The following is a 21145-nucleotide window of genomic DNA, read 5'->3' as shown; positions in this document are numbered from 1 at the left end:
TGTGCACTGAATTTGAATTTTCAGATAATTTGATCGGGGATTTTTTTTATAAACAAGCAAACCAAACCAATTTTTTTTACCGACGTTTAGTTATATATCTCTTGTTATATGTTTGATATAAAAGAATTCCATGGAAACAGAACTTTGTTTAAAAGTTTAATATTACGTACTAAAAAACTAGTTCAAATACCGTATATGACTTTGTACGAGTGTATATGGAGCTTCACTGCAAGTTTTGCGAGATTGCTCGAAACTAAGCGAAATGAATGAGGCGGATTTTGATACTAGGCGCCTCAATTGTTTGTTCAAGTTTAGGATAATCTCTTTCTGAGAGTGAAATATGTTATCTACTGTTTTTAAGATGGAATTCGAATCATTGTAATGCGACAATGCTCTCCCATAAAGATTCTAACCTGGAACTACATGCACCGAGCAAAGCAGAATCACCAGTAAAATTTCTCAAAAGTTATCAACGTAACACGAGGTTTAAACTAAAATAAAAATAAATTGTGATCATGACCAAATCAAACACTTACTTTTTCCATTCTGTATTACAGTTTTTTCAATGTATAGTTATCTTCATAATGTGTCTGATGAAGGCAATAATCTATTGCCGAAACGGTAACACATATTAACAACAATAAATGTTTGGTTTGGTCAAATATTATTCAAATTATAGGTAGTTCCAACTCTAGAATGAGTAGGATTCAGGTAATTAATAATAATAATAATAATAATTCTTTTATCTGGTTTCCATTATTAAAAGAAAAAATATATAATATTTGTTCTTTATTTTTCTTAAAATATATTTTCGTACAATACCACATCTCTGTTCTATGCACAATAATAATTTTATCGCTTTAAAAAAATCACAGAAACGTCATTGAGCTTGTTACAGAATCACAGACTTTTTATTTTGTATGATTACAACTAGTAATAAAATATTACTGACCACCACAAACTTTTTTTAACGATAATAAAATCATTCCTAAAAGGAGACATATATTAAAGCCCTGAATATTATTTTTTTTTTAAATATTTTCGTTTTTTCACATGATTCTGTTATTAAAGCTAATACATGTATAGTCATAAACAAAAAAATATGAACCTACTGTATTCTTGATATATTTGTTCTTATTTATCATAATTTTGTTTTTTTTAAAAAAAAACTTTTTGTACAAACACGATCATGTATGAGGAATAACTGTACACTGCTGTTCTTGACAGTACTTACTCCTTTAGATACACAGGTAAAAACAATCTGAGTCTAAGATGTTCATAATTAAGTTTGTACGGTTTTTATTAATACATTAATTCATTTAAAAAAAACAATTCACTTTGTTTTCCGAAGAAAATTACACCATTAATTCATTTATTTTTAAATTTTTCACCTTGTTTTCCGAAGAAAATTACACCATTAATTCATTTATTTTTAAATTTTTCACCTTGTTTTCCGAAGAAAATTACACATCTTTATTTTGCATATCTTATTTTTGTTAGTGGCGTAATAATACGGACTCCAATTTTATTTTTACTCCATTGACTGAAATATGGGAACTATTTTTCCGGTTTCTTTGAAATGAGATCGAATTGTTAATGGTTCAATTTTGCTGATTTCTTCCTCACATCTATTTAAATGTCCCTTTTATGATTTCTAAGTTTAATATTTAATAAAATGAAATTTTCATTTAAGTACTATTAAATTTATACATACAGAGTCCATCACTTATGTACGTAGATCGTCCCAAAGATCTTTGCGTAAGTCAAATTTTGTTTCCACCATAACAAGATTTGTCATGAACACGTGTCAGAAAATATAAAAACAAGAATGTTAGGAATGATTTTAAAAAAATGGACCAAAAGATTGCGACCTTGGCTAAGAATTTTAGAAATGATTTTTAAAAAATGCATCAAAAGATTGGATTTTGGCCAATAATTAGTTTTTGAATCAGGGTCCACAATATTTTTGAACGGCCCCTAAATCGAGTTTTTGTATTTTCTATGGAATAAACACATCATACTGAGTTAAGTGATAGTTTGGATTCTGCCACACTATATGTAGTTCTTCAGATATAAGGCGTACAAGAAAATTTTTGTTTGAAATACATTAGATCTTTTGATCCAAAAAAGAAAAAAAAAACACTATTCAATAATACTGCAAGCAAAATTTACGAATGAATTTACATATATGCCAAATCTACAATTTGGGAACTGTCTAAATAATGAAAATTTTATTTTGAAATTTCAGAGACGTTTAGTTAGAACTTGAAGAAATCAGTTAACTCACATCTTTAAAATTCCCGTTCATTTCAAAATAATTTCCCACATAAATCAGTGGGTTAAAAAAATACAGATGACATAGATACCAACAGACTATAATTAATACCTTGACGGGGAAATTTAGATTTAAAAATTCACACAAACGAATATATTAATACTAATTCCCAATGCATATTTTCTAATTAGTTAATTCATGTAATTAAAAAAAAAAGTGGAAATATCAATGCCAATTTGTGTGAAACTAAATCAATAATAATATATTGTCATTATTTTAAACCCAACTTATAATCATACAATAATTGTAATCCTTCGTTTCTAAAAAGTTTAAAGGAGCATTAAAATTAATGGTAAAGCTTAGTTTTGTGCAGATGTGATTAGCTTTGGAAACATCTTCTTGATTAGTGACATCTTAATAACATCTTAAAGCTTCTTTTTCAAACAATAGGATATACCCAAACAGCAATTAAGTTTTCTTTCTCTGATATAGTAACATTATTGAAAGACACTGGTAACAATGAAAAAAAATGTGTCAATATATATAATATAAAAAGAACTCTTTCATTAACAGTATAATATCAATATTATACTATTTTGTATAATACATATACAATGCGAAATAATAATAATAAAACCAACCTTTACCTATAAGAAATTAATCTACTTGAAAAATATTGAAGAAATATATAATTCTTAATTCATTACACAAATATTAAATCAATGGCTATTATCAATAACCCTAAAGCTAAAACTATCACAGATCATATAGGTTTGTCCCAGAATAATTCAATTAAAAATATAGGAAGTAACAATAGTTAAATTTAATAGCAAAAAAGGAAGAAATTTGTATTATATCACGGGTGCCTAGAAGGAAGGGGACATTATTTGTTTCTCCTTGCTTTTTTGAAGCAACGTAAACATAAAAAGTGGTGTACACGTATTGGGGGTTTCTGAAAAAAATTAGTGATTTGAAATACAATAACTATTTTTTTGTTAAATGAAATAAGAATATAGTAAAATGAGGATAAAAACAGGATACGTTTTTTAAAAACTCCTCAAATTTGACTTCGTGCCCCCCCCCCCCGCCAAAAAATAATGGATTTGTACATATTGGAAATGTTTCTTTAGAATTAGCATATGCACTATTAGTACTACACAGGATATTACAAAAAAAAAAAAATTGTCACAATTTTTTGGGAATAATATTCCTCACATTAATATAAGGAAAAAAAATGTTTATGTGGACCTGTAATCTGAAGAGTATATAGTTTCGTAGTGATAGGATGCCGTAAACGTGAAAAAATGAACTAAAGGTCAATTCCAATATTATAGGACCGATCATAGTCCGGACAAATCATCACTGAGAAACTAGTACATGAAATATCCAAATATTCATCTTTCAGAACCTCCGGTATTTGCACAATCACTTTTAGAGGGACTGTTTGGGTGCTAGTACTAAAGCACTTATTTCAATGCGAGGAATCTGTTCACAAAATATTGAGAGAATTTTTTTGTAATACCTTGTGTATATATAGTCTTACAGTTGGCTACCTCTACAAAACACTGTTCCCTTCCTCCGACTGAAATACTTACGCAGGCACCCATACGTAAACATAAATACGTACTAAAAAGTAGAAACCAAAAACAAAATTTAAACTAAGCTTGGATACATTTTATGAATTCTATACAGAAAAAATGTTTATGCAAAAGAAAAGGAAGAATTTAACGATAATACTTACTGTCTTGCTTTTGAACAAAAATCTACGACAAAATTTCATTTTCGAACAGTGGCGAGTCTTGAGGAGAGTCACGTTTTCAGTAAAAATCAAAATTTTATATCTACAAAGTAAGGGAAAAACGTATCTAATGTACTACTTTTTATAAGTTTTTCACTTATTTTGTAAAGATAAAAGTTAAAATTTTTACTGGTATGAAGTCCTTGGAGAGCCGCCACTATTTTTCAGAAAAAAACAATACACAAGAGAGATCTATTAAAAAAATAATAATGCCCGTTGTGAAAAGTAACTATTTGTTGGATGTTTCATTCACACACAAAAAAGTGACTAAAATGATACAATTAAGTAACCAACCCTTCCTTTTCTTCCTACAGCATTATGACTGTTTTTAAATCATGAATTTTGACGAAGTTCCTGCATATTTACGCACTAGTTTGCATCTGAGATTGATTACTTCCTGATTTCAAAGTAACATTTTCCTTGTGAGTTTGAAAACAGCATAATTTTTGTGTACATGTTTTTAACATTAGATTCCTTATATTGTCGTTAAAATGACGTAGCGTTTTAAAATCTATACACAGGATACCTCAGATGTAAACCAATAGAGAGAGAGAGAGTTCGATACAGGAAGTGCGTCACAACTCATATACTGTAGGCTATACACGCTTATATATACTGTATATTTTGTACATCTACCTTCTTACACTATACATATTAAAATAATGAGATCACATGGAAGCAAAACAATCACGTAACTAAGTAATAATAATAATATACACAATCTTAAAATCTAATAAAAATACTACTTATGTATAAAATATATGAGAGATAATTATACAAAGAATATAAGTGTTCTATAAATCAACTTAAGGCCTATTCAAAATTGTAAAATTCCATTTTTTTCCTAAAGAAAATCCCGATTTTTTTGTTTTTAACAGTAACATGACTTCAAGGTAACTCACTGTAAGAACTACTGTTGGTCATTAGACTAAGTGTTTAAATAATAATAATAGTAATAGTCTCAATGTTCGTTTGGCAAAGGAAAGAAATGAACACTAGATGTACGCATGTTACAATTTTCATTCTTTGTCCAACTTGCATAAGTTTTTGTACTTTCTTGCCTTTTACGTTTTTTATTATTAAATTTCTAGAAGTTTTCATATATTTTCTAATAACCAAATCGTTTATTAATCTAAATCAATTATATTTGATTAATCTAGCTAAATTGAAACGCCTGTAGCATATAATTATTTAAGAACTGTTAAAACTAGTGATTATAAAGAAGAAACATGGCTAATGAAAATTAAACATTTCAGTATTAAAAATACAGTGTTTTGCACTTCGTAAACTGTATTAACATCACTGACTTTGATTTAGAATCATTATTGCTCTTACTTGTTGACTTCATACACATTTGTGCATAAATATTTCAATAAATCTTCAAGGAATTGTGTTTTACTTCTAATAGCACTGGTCTAGACCAGGGGTGAAAGTGAGTGGGAATGTCGTTCCCCACTTTCGAAAATATATCTATAGCGTCCCTCCAGTTTCTAAAACTATACAGTGGGCAAAGGTAGGCACGGGGGACGGCGTCACGTCACGCGTCCTCCTACTTTAGAGATTCACTTTTACACCTGGTCTAGACAAGAAACATTTACAAGGCAAAGCGACATACCAGTTGTGTGGACCTAAAGATTCCATAAATCTTTAACGATGTTAAAGAGTTCTTACCACGCTCCCCACTAACATCTATTTTTTCTAAAAATTCGTAAAAATACTATACAAAATGATATTAAGTAAAGTAATAGTTGCTTTCAAGGTATTGCTTATTAAACTTCACATTATATACCTGACAATTATGACGTCATTAACTCAGATTTTTGGCGCATAAAAATGATATGGAAACAATTATTAGTGAATTTAATAGCATTTTCTATAAGCTTTTTCGCTCACTTTCTAAACTTTTTGGTATTCTATGATATCTTTTAAGTTATTGACTAAAATTCTAAATAGTAGTGGGGACGGTAGTGAAAACCCTTAAGAGATTATACCTAAGCATTTTTGTTTTAAGTTCGAAATTTTAATTTTCAACTGGATTCTCAGTTCTTATATATTATAAAAGCATTAAAAGGCTTCAATTTGAACAAGCCCATGCTAAAATAGATCACAAAAAAGTGAGTAATAGTCACAATTTCAAATAAGTCATTTTATACATCATCAGGTTCCCACAGTGAGCTCTAACATCTTTGAGATCATTGAAATAAAGTTGGAGTATTCTTTTCAGGTTAAAAAAAATCACAAACTCAGGAGATCCTTTCCTTTGCTTCTTACCATGGTCTCCACATTCTTTGCTGCTGTGCTGTAGGCCTGATAGGAATTGGTCGTACGGTCATCAAAAGCCCTGTCATTGGTTTCATAAGGTCCTGGGCGCTTGGGGTACATGACATGGTATAGTTCCCTGCCTCCACATCTTTACTGTTAGGAATCTGTTTCCACGAGGATTCTGAATTTTGGCTCTGTTGTTGAGGTACATTTGGTGGTACTCCATTTACTGGTGGAGGAGTCATCGGAGATACCGGAGGAGAATATGGTCTCTGATTGGATGGAACCTGAAATTTACACGTAAATTGTACATTTTATCACACTGTATTTGCACATATAATAATTTAAAATTAATCAATAAATTTGTAGTGAATAATAATCATTTTTATTAATGTCTGTTAGGAATTTTGGGTAACTTGTTTCCGAATTTAACTATTTTGTAGAAAATACACATTCATTTATTATTACAAATAAATAGCACGAAGTTTTCAAGTTCAGTTTAAAATCTTCGTTAAAATTACAACGTATTACTGGCAAATGTGCTTCTAAATATAATGTTAAATTACTATGAAGGATAACGCAAATGTATTAGAACCAATAATGAGTTTGTTTAAAACTAATAATTATTATTTTAACATAAACCGTAGAGATACTAATTTTATTTATTGTAATTTAGAATTAATCCCTGAAAGCGTATTTCATTGTAATTTTATTGAAAAACATTGTAGATTTATTACACGTATACCCCTCCCTTACGGTCCATCTTCGATGTAATCATACTCTAACTTGATTACCAACTGAGGAATACTTCGATAAGTACACCAGGATAATTTTAATATTCTCTGATTCATAAAACATCCTAATATTAATTAAGGATGTCCACTACTCTTGTCACGGAACAAATTTTGTCCTATTTCACTTTATTGAAAATTACCATAAACAATTCATAAGATTAGTGTAAAATTTCAAGAACTAAGCAGAGTAGATCTTCAAAATTGGAAGTATTGCATTTCATAATTGCCTTTTTTCTCTCTATTTTCCTTTATAATAATTTAAAATCAGGGACAAAAGTGGATATGAAAAGGTAGGACACATAACGTCCCGCCGTCCCCCGTCCCTATCTTTGCCCATTGTAATTTTTTAGAAGGTGGAGGGACGCCATAGATTTTTTGAAAGTGAGGGGCCGACGTCCCCCTCACTTTTACCCCTGTTTAACACGTTGGCTACCAATGTCCCATATATGGGACACACCGGATTTTACGAGGGACCGATTCATAGATATAAACCGCCACTATAGACCGGTTATAAGAAAATTACCTTACCCACAGACCATCTGCTAGAACGAGCCCGAGCGTCTCACATATGGGACGCTGGTCCTTAGTGAAAACCAATGCGTCCCAAAAATATTTTTTGTGTCGGTAGCGAACGTGTTAAAGTAATAAATAAATAAAATATCAACAAAGTTAAGTCATTTCACTCAGGGTTGTACTCCGTCAAAAATGTGAGAGAAAGGAGAATTTATCTGAAAAGAAAACCAGTTACTAATGGCATTCGAAAATTACTCGAAATACTATTTTGTCCAGTACTTTTTTTTTTTTTTTTTTTTAATTCTAGGATCTTAACCCCAACCCTCCCCAACGATCCGTTCTTTATGTCATCGGACCCTACCTCGATTACAAAGTGCAAATATTTCGATAATATTTACCAGAATGATTTTAATATTGCTTGATTCGGGAAACACTAGAATACATTAATTAAGGATTTTCATCATAGTCATACAGTATTATTATTATTCGTAATCATAACAGAAAGTAACGCTAATTTTGGAAAAATGAGCTATTCCATACGTTATTTGTAAAAAGTCAAGCAACTACATATGAACAGTTTGAAAAGTAAGCCATTTAATACTTTATTTACAAATAATAATAACACAAAATATGGCCCCGCCCGCTGGTGTAGAGGCTAGCGCGTGTGTCTTTGATGCACGTGGACTGGGGTTCGATTTCCGATGAGAGAGCTCAAAAAATAATTTCACAATCATTTATTTTCATAAATCACCCATCTCCTTTAGCTTAAAGGACATAACCATGGGGCATTAATTAATGTATTATTATTATTATTATTATTAATATTATTAATAATAATAATAATAATAATAATAATAATAATAATAATAATAATGATAATAATAATAATAATAATAATTTCATTTGTAATACTAATTGTGGTAATTTTGGGAAGTAAGCCATTTAATACTTCGAAAATGTAAATGAATTAATTGCTGATTTCAAGAACATTCATAAAGCCCACAAATTTGAGTGTTTAGTTGGGCATTTGGCATCCAAAAATTTGCTGTATGAAGAGACCTTGACATTTCTCATCAGTGGTGTGCCCAAAGGAGGCTTTCTGGGTTCTAATACTCACTGTACAAGACATGAAACAAAAACATGTCTCAAATCCGGAAACGATGAAGTTTGAATAGTCTTTTCTTGTTATTAATTTTAAAATTCTGCGTACGAAATTGGTTTAATTGCATTTTAATAATTTTACATGGGTTATATTTCAAGTATTTAATATTCTTTACTATCTTTAAGTTTTCCAAAGCGACAAGCGTAGAGTAATCCTTAAAATTTTTGCCAAGCAATTTTATTAAATCGAAATAAATTTTTAAGATCTACTCACCTGCACTGAGAGAGGACTCAGCTGTGACAAGCGTTCAACACATTGTCCCAAATGAGACACCAAACGGCTGCTAATGGAAGCATCCATCCCAGGAACTGATAAAAGGTAGTGACACGCTTCTGTGGCACAATGTGAAAATCCTGCATGAAATTTATGGGCGTCTTCAATTGGATCCCTTTGTCTATGGATTTTATGGAGGTGCTGCACTGTCAGTTCCAATATATCAGCCTTCTCCAATTTGCTGACGTTTTCGCCCTCTGCTTGCAAAGCAGTCACCATTAACTCTTTCAATTCTTCCAGACATCTGTTGATCCGAGCTCGTCGTTTGCGCTCTAAGAGTGGTTTTGTTATCTGCAAATATAGACAGAAAGTATTTAATATTTGATGTTCACTTTTTTAAAAAAATGTTTTCCCACAGTTATGCCCTTTAGGCTAAAAGAGGCAGATGATTAATGAAAATTAATGATTATGAAAAAAAAGGAAAACCCCGAGAAAACCCATGGACAAGATCTCCACTAGAAACTCTCACGGACTGGGATCGAACCAGAGACCCCTTACAGCAGAGGTGACCTCTTCTGTACTACTGAGCCACAATGCTCCCTATACAGTTTTCCGAGATGAGACTATGGTACTCTTTTCCCTATGATATGCAGTGCCGTGAATTCGATTCCGGAACCATATATAGATTTTTTGAAGAACAAATTCCGTATGCGTGTACTTTCTGGTTTTAATTAGCAATACTAACTTCAACCAATTACTATTTACTATACCAGTCACCATAATTTGAATTATTCTCTGTTAGATTGCTTAGAAAATACTGTTCTAAAAATTTTAAATTTCGGACAATATAAAAATATAGCGTATATTTGCCCAAAACTGAGTCTGATCCCCTTGAAAAATAAAAGTTTAAGTTGGTGCACCTATCCATCCCCTATTAAATGCCAACTTCTAAGGAGCTCCCTTGTGGTTAGACCCTATATGGTTAGCATATACTCCTTTGGCGCGCGAGACCTGGGATAAATTGCCGGTAGAAGCTATTGTGGCTCGGATCCCACATTAAGGTAAATATCGACGTGTCATACAGACTTGGCCTGAAAGAGACGTTGAATTCCAATCAGCCAAATCCCTTAAAAGACATCTCAGTTGGATAAGCATTATAGGTATTTAAGCTGGATATCGGAGTCGCGAGTTCGATCCCACACCGTATGAAATGAGATTATCAGGAGACCAATACCATATGCTGGAGTTTCTCGGAGTTTTTCCGTTTCATTTCACTTCTTCATTGTCATTTCATCATTCATTCATTATAATTCTACTTTTGCTTCATTAACTATTCAGAGCAGAAGCATAAAACGTCAAATCAAAGTTCCGCTCCCTTTACTCAAAGTTACAACTCCCAACCCAGTGCTCTTGGCGCGGCTTTTGGATTATTTGGTTTCATGCTAAATGCACTATAGTAATCACCCTTAAAGTAGACCAAGAAAATCTGATATAAATCCTAAATCAAATTTTCCTATTTTTAAAAAATAAATAAAATATTTAGGAATTGATCTACTAAGTTAGTTTCTTCAAACATATAGTATAAGGTAGATTGATAAAACTGTACAGAAACTAGGGATGCGCACGAGACAAGATTTGTGGCTGTCTCGTCTCGAAAATGCGCTGTAAAACTGATGTCTCGACTCGAAAAATGTATATTTTTCTATTGGAAGAGCCGTGTCTCGACTCGAATTTTGTCATGAAAAACCTGTCTCGACTCGTCTGGTGCGCATCCCTAATAGAAACAATAATTTTTATACGTATTGTATTTTTTCTTTATTTTGAATTCTTCACAAATTTCTTTTTATTAAAAATAAATTATTTTCCATATATTTTAAATTTTTATTTCAATTAGGAATATATATGTATTTTTGGGTCTTTTATTCAAAGGGACGTGGTTTTTTTAGTTTATAGATTCATTACAGCAGGAAATTCATGACAGAGAAATGAAACTAAGGACATAAATTATGGATCAACGTCCGGGCAATATAGTAATTGATTGAAGTAAGTTTTAAAAGTGTCCGGTCCTATCTCAATATAGATCCTATTCTATATATAGCGCAAATATATCTTTTTTTTGTTTTGTTTTTAATTTTAGAAATGCAATCAAACTGGTTTCAATGACTAAATCTTTTCAATGCAGAAATTTGCCAACTACGCCCCTGAAGGTTAAATATTACTGAGAGAGACACAAACGTCTATCAGACAGAGTAATGAGAACCAGTAAGAATCATGAATAATACATATATATAAACAACTACAAGAAAAAAATCAGTAAAGATAAATATTTTGTTTTTAATTTTTTCTCCTTACTTTTTTATTTAAAAAATCTTGGTAGAGGGCTGTATCATCGTTCTCGGTACCTTAATAATTAATTTACAATAACTGACACAATAGAGTACTCAGTAATGGAAGTAAATATGAAAACAAATTACTTTTAATTCTTGTATCCTGGATCCGCCACTGTATATATACATATATATTAAAAGCAAAGGACTACAAGCTTTGCCCCTCCTGCGATAAACCCTACGGATTGTCTTAAATGAGTTGTAAGAAGCATGTTTGACGGTAATTACTCAGTTTAATAGCAAACGGTTATGCTCTGTAGCCTAAGTGAGATGAGTGATTATAAAAGGACTTGATGGAATGAGAATGCAGGAGGATATGGTGAAACCTCGACAAAAATCCACGCACGCAAAGTTGTCCACCACAAAGTTCCATAGGCTGGAATAAAACCAGGGACCTCTCACTCCAGAGGTAAGGGCTCTACACTTAAGTCACCGTGCCCCCTATTAACAATTAGAATTTAGAAGAAAACCACAAGGGTCCAAAAAGTCTATACTTAAAACTTTATACAGAGAGCATAACGAGAAATAATTTGAAATCATTATTTTGGATAAAAACATTTTCCAGGAACTAAAAAAATATTCTAAATTTTTAAATATTTATTTTTGCTGTATTTTGAAACTGCGAGAATAACGCGTCTACTGGTGAAAAAAGAAAGTACTGTATATAATACAAGATACATACCGGAATTACTCTAACTTTTGGATAATTATTTATAAAATAAACACTCTTTGATCATGTAACTTAAACTGAACAGTGTGGAGAAAAATGTATAAATTGAATTTATATATTAATCACTTTTTCCTTCGGAAAATTATTCAACTGCACATAACATTTAAATTATAGCGTACAACAATCATATTTGTTTTATTTTTTATTAGTAAGTTTCTTTTATAATAATAATTTCTTGCATTTTTTATTCGTATCACAATTTTTGTAATTTTTTATATTTTGCTTTGTTAAATTTTCTGTGTGCAAAATACCAATGTTGTAAGGGGAAAAAATTGCAGCATTGCGCATCGTATGATGGTACATTACTATTATTTATTTTCGCAGTACTATAATCGTGCATTGTAGATTGTTATGCTATAATTTAGGCAAGTCACGTGCTGTTGATACGTTTTCTTTAGTAGAATTTTTTTTACAAAATACAACCAAAGATTTTCACACTTAAAAAAAAAATTGTCATAGATTGTTCTGAATTTGAGATAATTTCAAAATTTACGCTTATTTTAAAGTTACGAAATCATTAAAATACTTAAATGAAGTTTTTTTGGTATTCTTTAACAATTAGCATTATATTAGGAAATATCCTTGTAAGGACAGACATATGTCAATCAACAGGTTACATCGAGCTATACAAAAGACATACTTGGATGTAAACCTGAAGTGGAAGAACATATCTTTATGGCACTAAATACCGTATACGTAATTCTATTAAGATGGAACTAAAGATTAAAATAATTTTCATCAAGTCAGTCTTATTTCATTATGATACAGCAACATGGTATCAGTGCTATGGTTAATGAATTATCATTAACCATTAACTCAAACTTTTCCATTTTAAATCTTTCAAACAAAGGTTTTCAGAGTTGTTCGAATTTCTTGTAACTAACTGTATGAGTAATATGCAATTTGTTTGAACTTCGGCGTTGTTAAAATTTAGTGTTATTTTTACTATTATTTGTGATCAACGTCCATACACTAAAGCACTGATTATAAAACTTGAAACATAATTTTAATTAGTTCTTTCCCGCAATTTCTAACCCGAAACTCAAATTTACTAAAGACATGCAGAAATTGACCACAAGAACATCAATTCGTTGTAATAAATTTAAGTTTCTAAATGCTTGAATAAAGTTAATAATTGCTGCATCATTAAAATCGTATTAAAACAATTACTGGTACGATATATTAGTAAACAAATCATGTTATCCTACCTTTTTGTACTGCAGAGTACGTGACACCGGCGTGTGATGCTGTTGCTCAATTCCTGCGTAAGGCGACAACATTTTTTCACTGCTTGCTTTGACTTAGCACTACTACACGTGACTGTCGAATGTGTATGCGTGCCGTGTTTGTATACGTAGGCGGCAACCAAAAGAAAAATCAAGCTTCGCAGCCAGCCACTGTCTGTGTTCCTCCACTGGCGCACAAGGCAAACCAACTGTGAAGCCATGTTTGGGAAGGGGGTGGCTATATATAGTGCGACCAGGTGTGTGCGAGGCCCGTGGGAACCCCGTGCATCAGAACGTTCCCACACACCCCAGCAGCACCTGTACAGCAACGCCCCCTCTCCCCCCTTTGAGATTACGCTCATTTTTTTTCTTTTCACGAGTGTGTATATTTCGCGACAGCCTGCTCGAATTGTGTGTGCACCAGAAACAAACCCGAATCTTATTTGTCCCTCCCTCCCTCCTGAAGCCCCTCCAGGATAGTTAAGAAAACAATAGATACGTTTTTGTCTCTCTCTTGTCTTTTTTTGTGTTTTATTCAACAAGGAAGGAAGAACAACTACGATTTCTATTGGTCAAGGAAAAATCTTCCGACGAAATTAAGCGAAAAATTTTAGCCACAGAATAATGCAATCAACCAGGAAAATCTACCACAGCATAATCACTGGCAATGACCGCGAGAGGAGGGGCAACTAATCACCAGCCCTTTCGCAGTACATATTGCATGTGTAGCACGCTAATAATTAATGCAGCTATTGTGTTTTAGTTCGCCACACTTTGTACCGCACACCGATTTAGTAAGATTTAAAATAAAATATAAAACAAATGATAAACGTTCAAATTACATTATTAACTTGATTGATTGATTTCCTTTCGCATCCCCGATTCTCTTACTCTCGAAATAAATCCAAAGCTATTGGGGGAGAAATGGCATAGTGTGTTGTATTGAAATGGGGAAGGACTCTTTATTGTGATAGGCACCTGTTCGCTTAGCAAGGACGTTACAATTTTTGGCCAGTCAGTGTTGCAACATACAGCTTAGGGATTTTATTATTATTGCCTTTTTTTTTTTTTTTTTTTGTAAGTTGTCAATTATTTTCTGTTTTTGGTTGTAGGTAACGAGAACGGAAGTTTGAAGCGTTTATAACTATTGATCTGTATTCATAGATACTATATGTTCCATGTGGGTGTACGGAGATTGGTAACCTCTTTCTCTTCGTAATCAGGAGACTCCGGGCGGTAGCTCAGTGATAGAGCGTTCACCTCTGGTATATGGGGTACTTGGTTCAATCCCAGCTCGCGCCAAGTGAGGTTAGTGGTGGGCAAATACCGTGTACATGGGTTTTCTCGGGGTTTTCCCGTTTCCTCCCGCTTTCTTCATTTCATTCAATTCTCATCATCACCGTCTCCTTTAATCTAGCCGGCATAACCGTGGGACATAAAACTTAAAGATTTCATTTCGTTTCATTTTGGGAGATTCTGGGTTCGAATTTTGAGACAGGCTTCCTCACCAGTTTCCCGCCAGACCTTACAGCCAAATGTCGGTTTGATTTGATTTGATTTTGGGTTTAGCGTCCGTTTCAGTTGCAAGGCTATATGAGAGGAACTCCCACTTGAAAACAAACCCGGGTCTCCCACGCCAAAGGCGCGTACGCTAAGCCCTTAGCTATGAGGAAGCTCAGGCAAATGTCGGGTTGGTAATTTAAATATATATAGTGGTTTGTCTTTAGAATTAACCATCTCCTACCTTCATTGTTAATATATTCAAATGTAAATCAAAATTTTATTGGGAATAAGAGTTAATATGAAACAATGTTTATAAGAGTTCTGTCAATTCCTCTCCCTTTTTTTTCATGTCTTAATTTCATAAACATAAAGATAAACATAAAGAAAGATTTTATACTTTATACTTTATATGGCTAATTTTCTGTTATTGGTAAAACAACACATTAGGTGTGTATGTAAATACTGAACCCTCCTCGCTGGTCAGATGGCCAGCACGTGTGACTTTGGTGTAAGAGGAAACGGATAAGGTTGTGAAATATTCAGAATTGAGTATCGAAAGTCGATACCGATTAACTGTCGAAACTTGATAATACCAAAATATCAAAAAAGGTACTGAAATATCAAAATATCTATGAAGTATCAAGTAGTAGAAGAACACCAAAATATTACCCAGTAATACATAGATATTTTGATATCTGTATTATGAGAATTGAAAGTATCGATCAATATATGAGAAGTCCCGTAATCAATTCCTAGTTGGAGAGTCAGTACAGTAGTTAAGCTGTATGTCTCATTCTATACAACCTCGCTGCTGGCAAAGGATGGAATTAAAAATCCATCAATCGAACCAAATTCTTATGGAATTTATTTTTATTCCTAACAGCATGTAGGTAACGTACTTCAGTTTGTTCTTATTAATCACAAATAGTTCTGTTCTGTTGAAAAATAAACCTTTTCTAGGGTTGTGCGATACCTGGATTCAGATATCGAAAATCAATATCGGTAAAATAATCGAAATACGAAAATATCGAAAATACAGAAGTATTTGGCTAAATATTAAAATGTCGAAATATATCTAATATCATGATATAGAAAATTAAAAAAAAACATGGAAATATCAAAAATATAATATCGAATCACATTGATATATCGAGCAATAGTCTAATGTTTTCAATTTTCATTTTAAAATATCAATCGATGTATCGAAATACATCGATTCATAGCTCTCTCCTTTTCCTATCACAATATTCTTCGAAGTACTACTGGCTGGCTGGATCTTAGAAAGTATGGAACGAATGCGCAATTTGAGCACGTGTTTTGTTTACATAAATTTATTATGTACTTTTTAAGTAAAATGAACTCAACTTTTCTGTCTTTCTGTTGTTAATGTGATCAGGTGACGCACATTCAACTAACTAATAAACAGACAGACAAACAAACAACTCATTAATTTTCAACGCTTGTCTATTGTAATGAAATCATGAACAATGAATGGAAAAATCATCATTAATTTTATTCATGAAATTCATAAAGTTAATTCTTTGGGTGAAGCTAAACTAAGATTTTTGTGATATCTTAGATTTTATATACGTGCACACTATTATTTTTAAGAATAAGAAGGACAGGATTTGTAATATTTCTCAAACTGTTGGAAATAGAAGCAAGGTGTTCGCAAATAGTCAAAAAGTACCTGTGGGAATATAACATAGTGTTTGTCAGTAGATAAAAGCAATTAACATTTCGGATAAAATCATGAAAAATAGAAAGCAAACCTTGGAGTAAATTAGACTTAAAAAAAAAAAGAATACTTCTTATTTTTCCATCATTAGATAACAACAATATTTTGTCATTAGGACTTTCCTAAGATTTTGTAAACTTTAAGATATAATATAATGACCTTTCAGCAAATTAGAAAGGAAAAACAGTTGAACGAAACAAGGACAACAATTCATATAAAATGACCAGGTTTTCAACCGAAAAATCATCCTGCACTAAATCTTCGAGTCGCAACAATAGAGTTGCGTCCACTAAATTTCCATGAACACAAACATTTCAAATGCAGAAAGACCAGTAATTGGTCAAAGCTAAATTTGACCTGCAATAGATAAAGTATGGCTAATAGAAAACTTAAATTATCTATTTGCATGTAACATGATTTTGGGAAGTCTCTAAAGTGACAGGCGGATTTGAATACTTGAATATTTAGCTTATAATCAGGTTAGTATTCAGTAAGTTTATAAATTATCTGTTATGTAATTAAGCTAACATAACGTGTCGAATGTCGAACTCAATATTATTGGATGTTTTCAGTTAAATTATTACGTTGTTACAAAAGATATCCACTATATCCCCCTACTAATTCACTTTCTTCCTACATGTACCAGTTCCTCTGTAAACAATTTGGTTCATCAATAAAATATTGTCATTCATGACAATAAGAGGTTGTAAATGCCACTCTTTTAATTCGATTCTTTAAATTTGATTTACGAATTCATTATTCCCTTTTAGCTATCTGATATGATTTAATTTGACCTTTATTTCTTTAATATTTTATTTTTTTTAGAGGTATGCCACACTATATTCAACCTCAATACCAAAAGCTTTCGGCTTCTACCTTGAATCGAACGTGTGAGCATTTGCCTTAAAGAAATTCTCAAGATACACATGCTTGTACGGGATTTTACGTCAAATAAAAAAAAAAAAAAAAAAAAAAAAAAATCAACGAAAATAACAGAAGAAACTATCATAACTTATGATTATATTTACCTCACTGAATGTTATAATCATTTTCATTATTTCTCATTGTTTTCTAAACAATACACTACGGGAACTTTTGATTTGAAAATGAAAATTCATAATAATATTCGAACTTTCAATCCATCAAAATCCGAACGGTTGGACTTTAGTTTTTACGTATTTGCAAGATATCGCCTTTTCCATATGCAACCCAAATCGCACAGAAGTAGTGTGGGTTGCAAAGTGTTTTTTTTTTTTTTTTTTTTTAACCTTTCAGGAGTAAATTTTACGAAATGAACTCTCTTAATGTTTTACAGTCCATGAAGGGCTCTGTGATCGGCCACACCGTTTATTCCTTGTTATCCATGTGTGATCATAACACGACCCAGTCAGTGTTATTTCTGGCTTTCTGGGCCAGAATCCATTATCTCTTAAATAAATAATAATTTACTGTGCCATACTTACGCTCTTTAAGCTAAGAAAGACAAATGAAAGTAAACTAATGAAATGATCATGTCAGAGAAAACGGGATAATCTCGAGAAAACTCACGAGCGTGGTTATTGCTTGGTTGGATTAAAGCAAGTTTTCTCAACCTACTTCATATCACGATCCTCCCTCCCTTTTAAGCACATTGTTTTTCTAGCGATCCCCATAAGTAAATTCCGATTGTTATCAAGCTTTTTGATTTTTGCTGCTTTATGGCTTAATTGCAGTTGTAAGGTATGTATGTAGCTTCATTTTGAATTGTATTTTAATATGCAGTTTTTGTTTCATTTCTCTTCATTATAGAGTTCTTCACCACTTTCATTCCTCTTTTATTCAAATTGTTTTCCTTTTCTTTAATCTTTAATAGTTTAATATTCTTCACTTTATTTGAGAAAAAATATGAACATAAAATTATGTCTATTAAAATATGACGTTAAAATAATCTTTAAAAAAATCCACTATTAGATCATAATTTTATTTATCTTTTCCATTTCCGTTCGCAACTTTTATACGTTCTTCTCTTCGTCCCCCCTACGGGTCCTGATCCTCAGGTTGAGAAACCCTGAGTTAGAGTTTGAGTTTGAACGACAAATCGAGAATTATATTTGTCTTGCAATTGTAGAATAGATTTATCTTGGTATCCTTAGTTCAAGGGGAGAAAATAGAATAGGTGAGTAGTTTTCGATACCTGGCTAATATTATTAGTGACGACATGAAGTAAGTGCGAACGTGAAACAAAAGCAAGGATAGGCGAATGGAATGCCGAAAGCAAGGGAATGACGAAATAAGCCTTTAGGAGGAGAGGCCTGTTTTGTGAAACCTTGAATAAAGAGTTGAGAAAAAGACTCATAAAACTCTTCATGAGGAGGGTGCTGTATGTAGGCGGAAACATGGACATTACCCAAAAATGATGGAAACCGACTGAAAGCTTTCGAAATGTGAGTGTGGAGAAGAATGAAGACAATTAGTTGAGTCGAGCGGAAAACGAATGAGCGTGTGATAGAAGTCGTGGGGAAGAAAATAACAATATGATAAGAGCTGAACATGATAAAACCACTAATATTAGATAATCCTTGAACTGATAATATCTAATGGTAAGTAATTCCTGAACTAATAATTCCTTAATTAATATTAGATAATACTTTTATTGATAACTCCTATTTTAGATAACACCTGGACTAGTAATCCCTACTATTAGATAACTTCTGAACTGATAATCCTTATTGAGAAGAGGAAGAAGAACTTGTTGGGACATTGACTAAGAATGAACTGAAACATGAGGTACGTGCTACAGGGTATGGTGTCAGGAAAGAGAGGGACAACAGGGCGAAGGAGGATACAATTGATGGACGATATCCAAAACAGAAAAATCGTACGTGAAGACGAGGAGGTTAGCGGAAGATCTTGGAGCATGAAAGCTTCTCGTTTGCGCAGGTGACCTGCCAAGTGCCAATAATAGCAGAATATGTATGATGATGATGATGATGGATGAATTGCACATTGTTTATAATAACTTAAGTTCGTCACACATTAACATGGATTAAATTGAGCAGTTCTAACTATTTAACGTGTGTTTAATAATAAAACAACATGATCAGGTAAATAATTATGTTTACGAAAATCACAAGTCATAGTTACTTTTCAAATTATTTTTCACTGTTACAAAAATCTTGAAAAACAACTGAAATTTCGCTTGAACTTCTTAAAAGTACCTCTATATATTACATAAATCATGAACTGATAACCACTAATATTAGATAATCCCTGATCTGATAAACCCTAATATTAGATAACCCCTGAACTGGTAAATCCTTAATATTAGATAATAATTTCACTGATAATCCCTAATGTTAGATAGTACCTGGACTGATAATCCCTAATATTAGATAAGCCCTGAACTGATAATCCTTAGTATTAGATAATACTTTCACTGATAATCCCTAATGTTAGATAATACCTGAACTGATAATCCCTAATATTAGATAAGTCCTGAACTGATAATCCTTAATATTAGATAATACCTAGACTGTTAATCCTTAATACTGGATAAACCCTAAACTGAAAAGTAGAACAAGGTTCATATGTATAACATTCACTTCGATCTTAAAAATTAACGAATTAATTTACTAATTTTAAAAATATCAGAAAGAGTCTAAAATTATTGTAGTCTTTGTCTATCTAATTTTGAAATAAATAAACTTGATATACACTTATGATTCTTTTATGGAAAACATACACAGCACAAATGTAAGTATTAGAATTATGGAAAGAAGAACCATAGTAAAATTGTACTCTTCATTAAAATAACACCCTACAGGCAAAGAATAAAAAAAGGTAAATTTTAGAAAATAAATTACAATCACCTTGAGGTAAACACGTAAAACAAAATAATAAATTATAATTCTTCTGTATATTTGATAACAAATTAAACAGTAACAAGCGCAAAACAGGACAGAAGCTATGTTTTTCCTTCTGAAATTGTAAATCTACGTCATCAGTCATCACTGTAATCAAAGAAATAACAAACATAGTATTCGTACGTTCAGCGGTTATGATATTGGGAATTCTCCAAACGACTTGATAAATATGATCTACTGTCTGTTAATTAACCCAGGATACAGTGGGCGTCGTTACTTAAGGATCTCCTTAATCAGTTCGCTTGACAGACCAACATTTGTTATATTAAATCTCTTGCGAAAATTGTACGGTAGTCTTCCCGGAATATTATGCTTGCGTTCCGCTTTTCTTTATCAGCCTCCAGCTATATTCAATACAGTCAAGAAAAACAATGTTGCCACATTCTATACATTGTAACTGAACTCTATTATTATGTACACTATCAGTACTTATATTTGTTTGATTTATTAAGATTTATCAAGTTTCGAAGGCCGGTGATTGTTGATGTATTTGACAGTGTGGCCTACGAATAGGTAAGTAGTATTGCATCTTTAAATCTCAGGCATCCTACAAAAATATCGCTCAAACTGACGTACTCCATGCATAGATGGTGTTTCTTTGTGATTAAATTGATAATGTGCATACCTCCTTTATATGTGCTT

General features: G+C 32.0%; 1 protein-coding gene across 2 annotated transcripts; it reads right to left on the bottom strand.

Annotated features, from left to right (window-relative positions):
• Window positions 1–1164: 1164 nt before the first annotated feature.
• On the bottom strand, window positions 1165–13582 carry LOC145668614 (enhancer of split mgamma protein-like). Of its 2 annotated transcripts, XR_014128050.1 has the most exons (5): window positions 13343–13582; window positions 9018–9368; window positions 6345–6622; window positions 1446–2785; window positions 1165–1391 (listed from the first exon to the last, which is right to left on the bottom strand). XR_014128050.1 is itself a non-coding variant. In XM_081736651.1 (4 exons), the coding sequence occupies exons 1-4, from the start codon at window positions 13412–13414 to the stop codon at window positions 2773–2775; spliced, it is 714 nt and encodes a 237-aa protein (XP_081592777.1). In that variant the 5' UTR covers window positions 13415–13582; the 3' UTR covers window positions 1165–2772. The 2 variants fall into 2 exon arrangements, 1 of the variants encoding a protein (XP_081592777.1); XM_081736651.1 differs by having other exon boundaries at window positions 1165–2785.
• Window positions 13583–21145: the final 7563 nt, after the last annotated feature.

Source organism: Thermobia domestica, chromosome 13 (assembly GCF_964235325.1).
Source record: "Thermobia domestica chromosome 13, izTheDome1.hap1.1, whole genome shotgun sequence".
Taxonomy (NCBI): Eukaryota; Metazoa; Arthropoda; class Insecta; order Zygentoma; family Lepismatidae; genus Thermobia; species Thermobia domestica.
The sequence above is the reverse complement of the archived record's forward strand: the minus strand, read 5'-3'. Positions and strand labels throughout refer to the sequence as shown.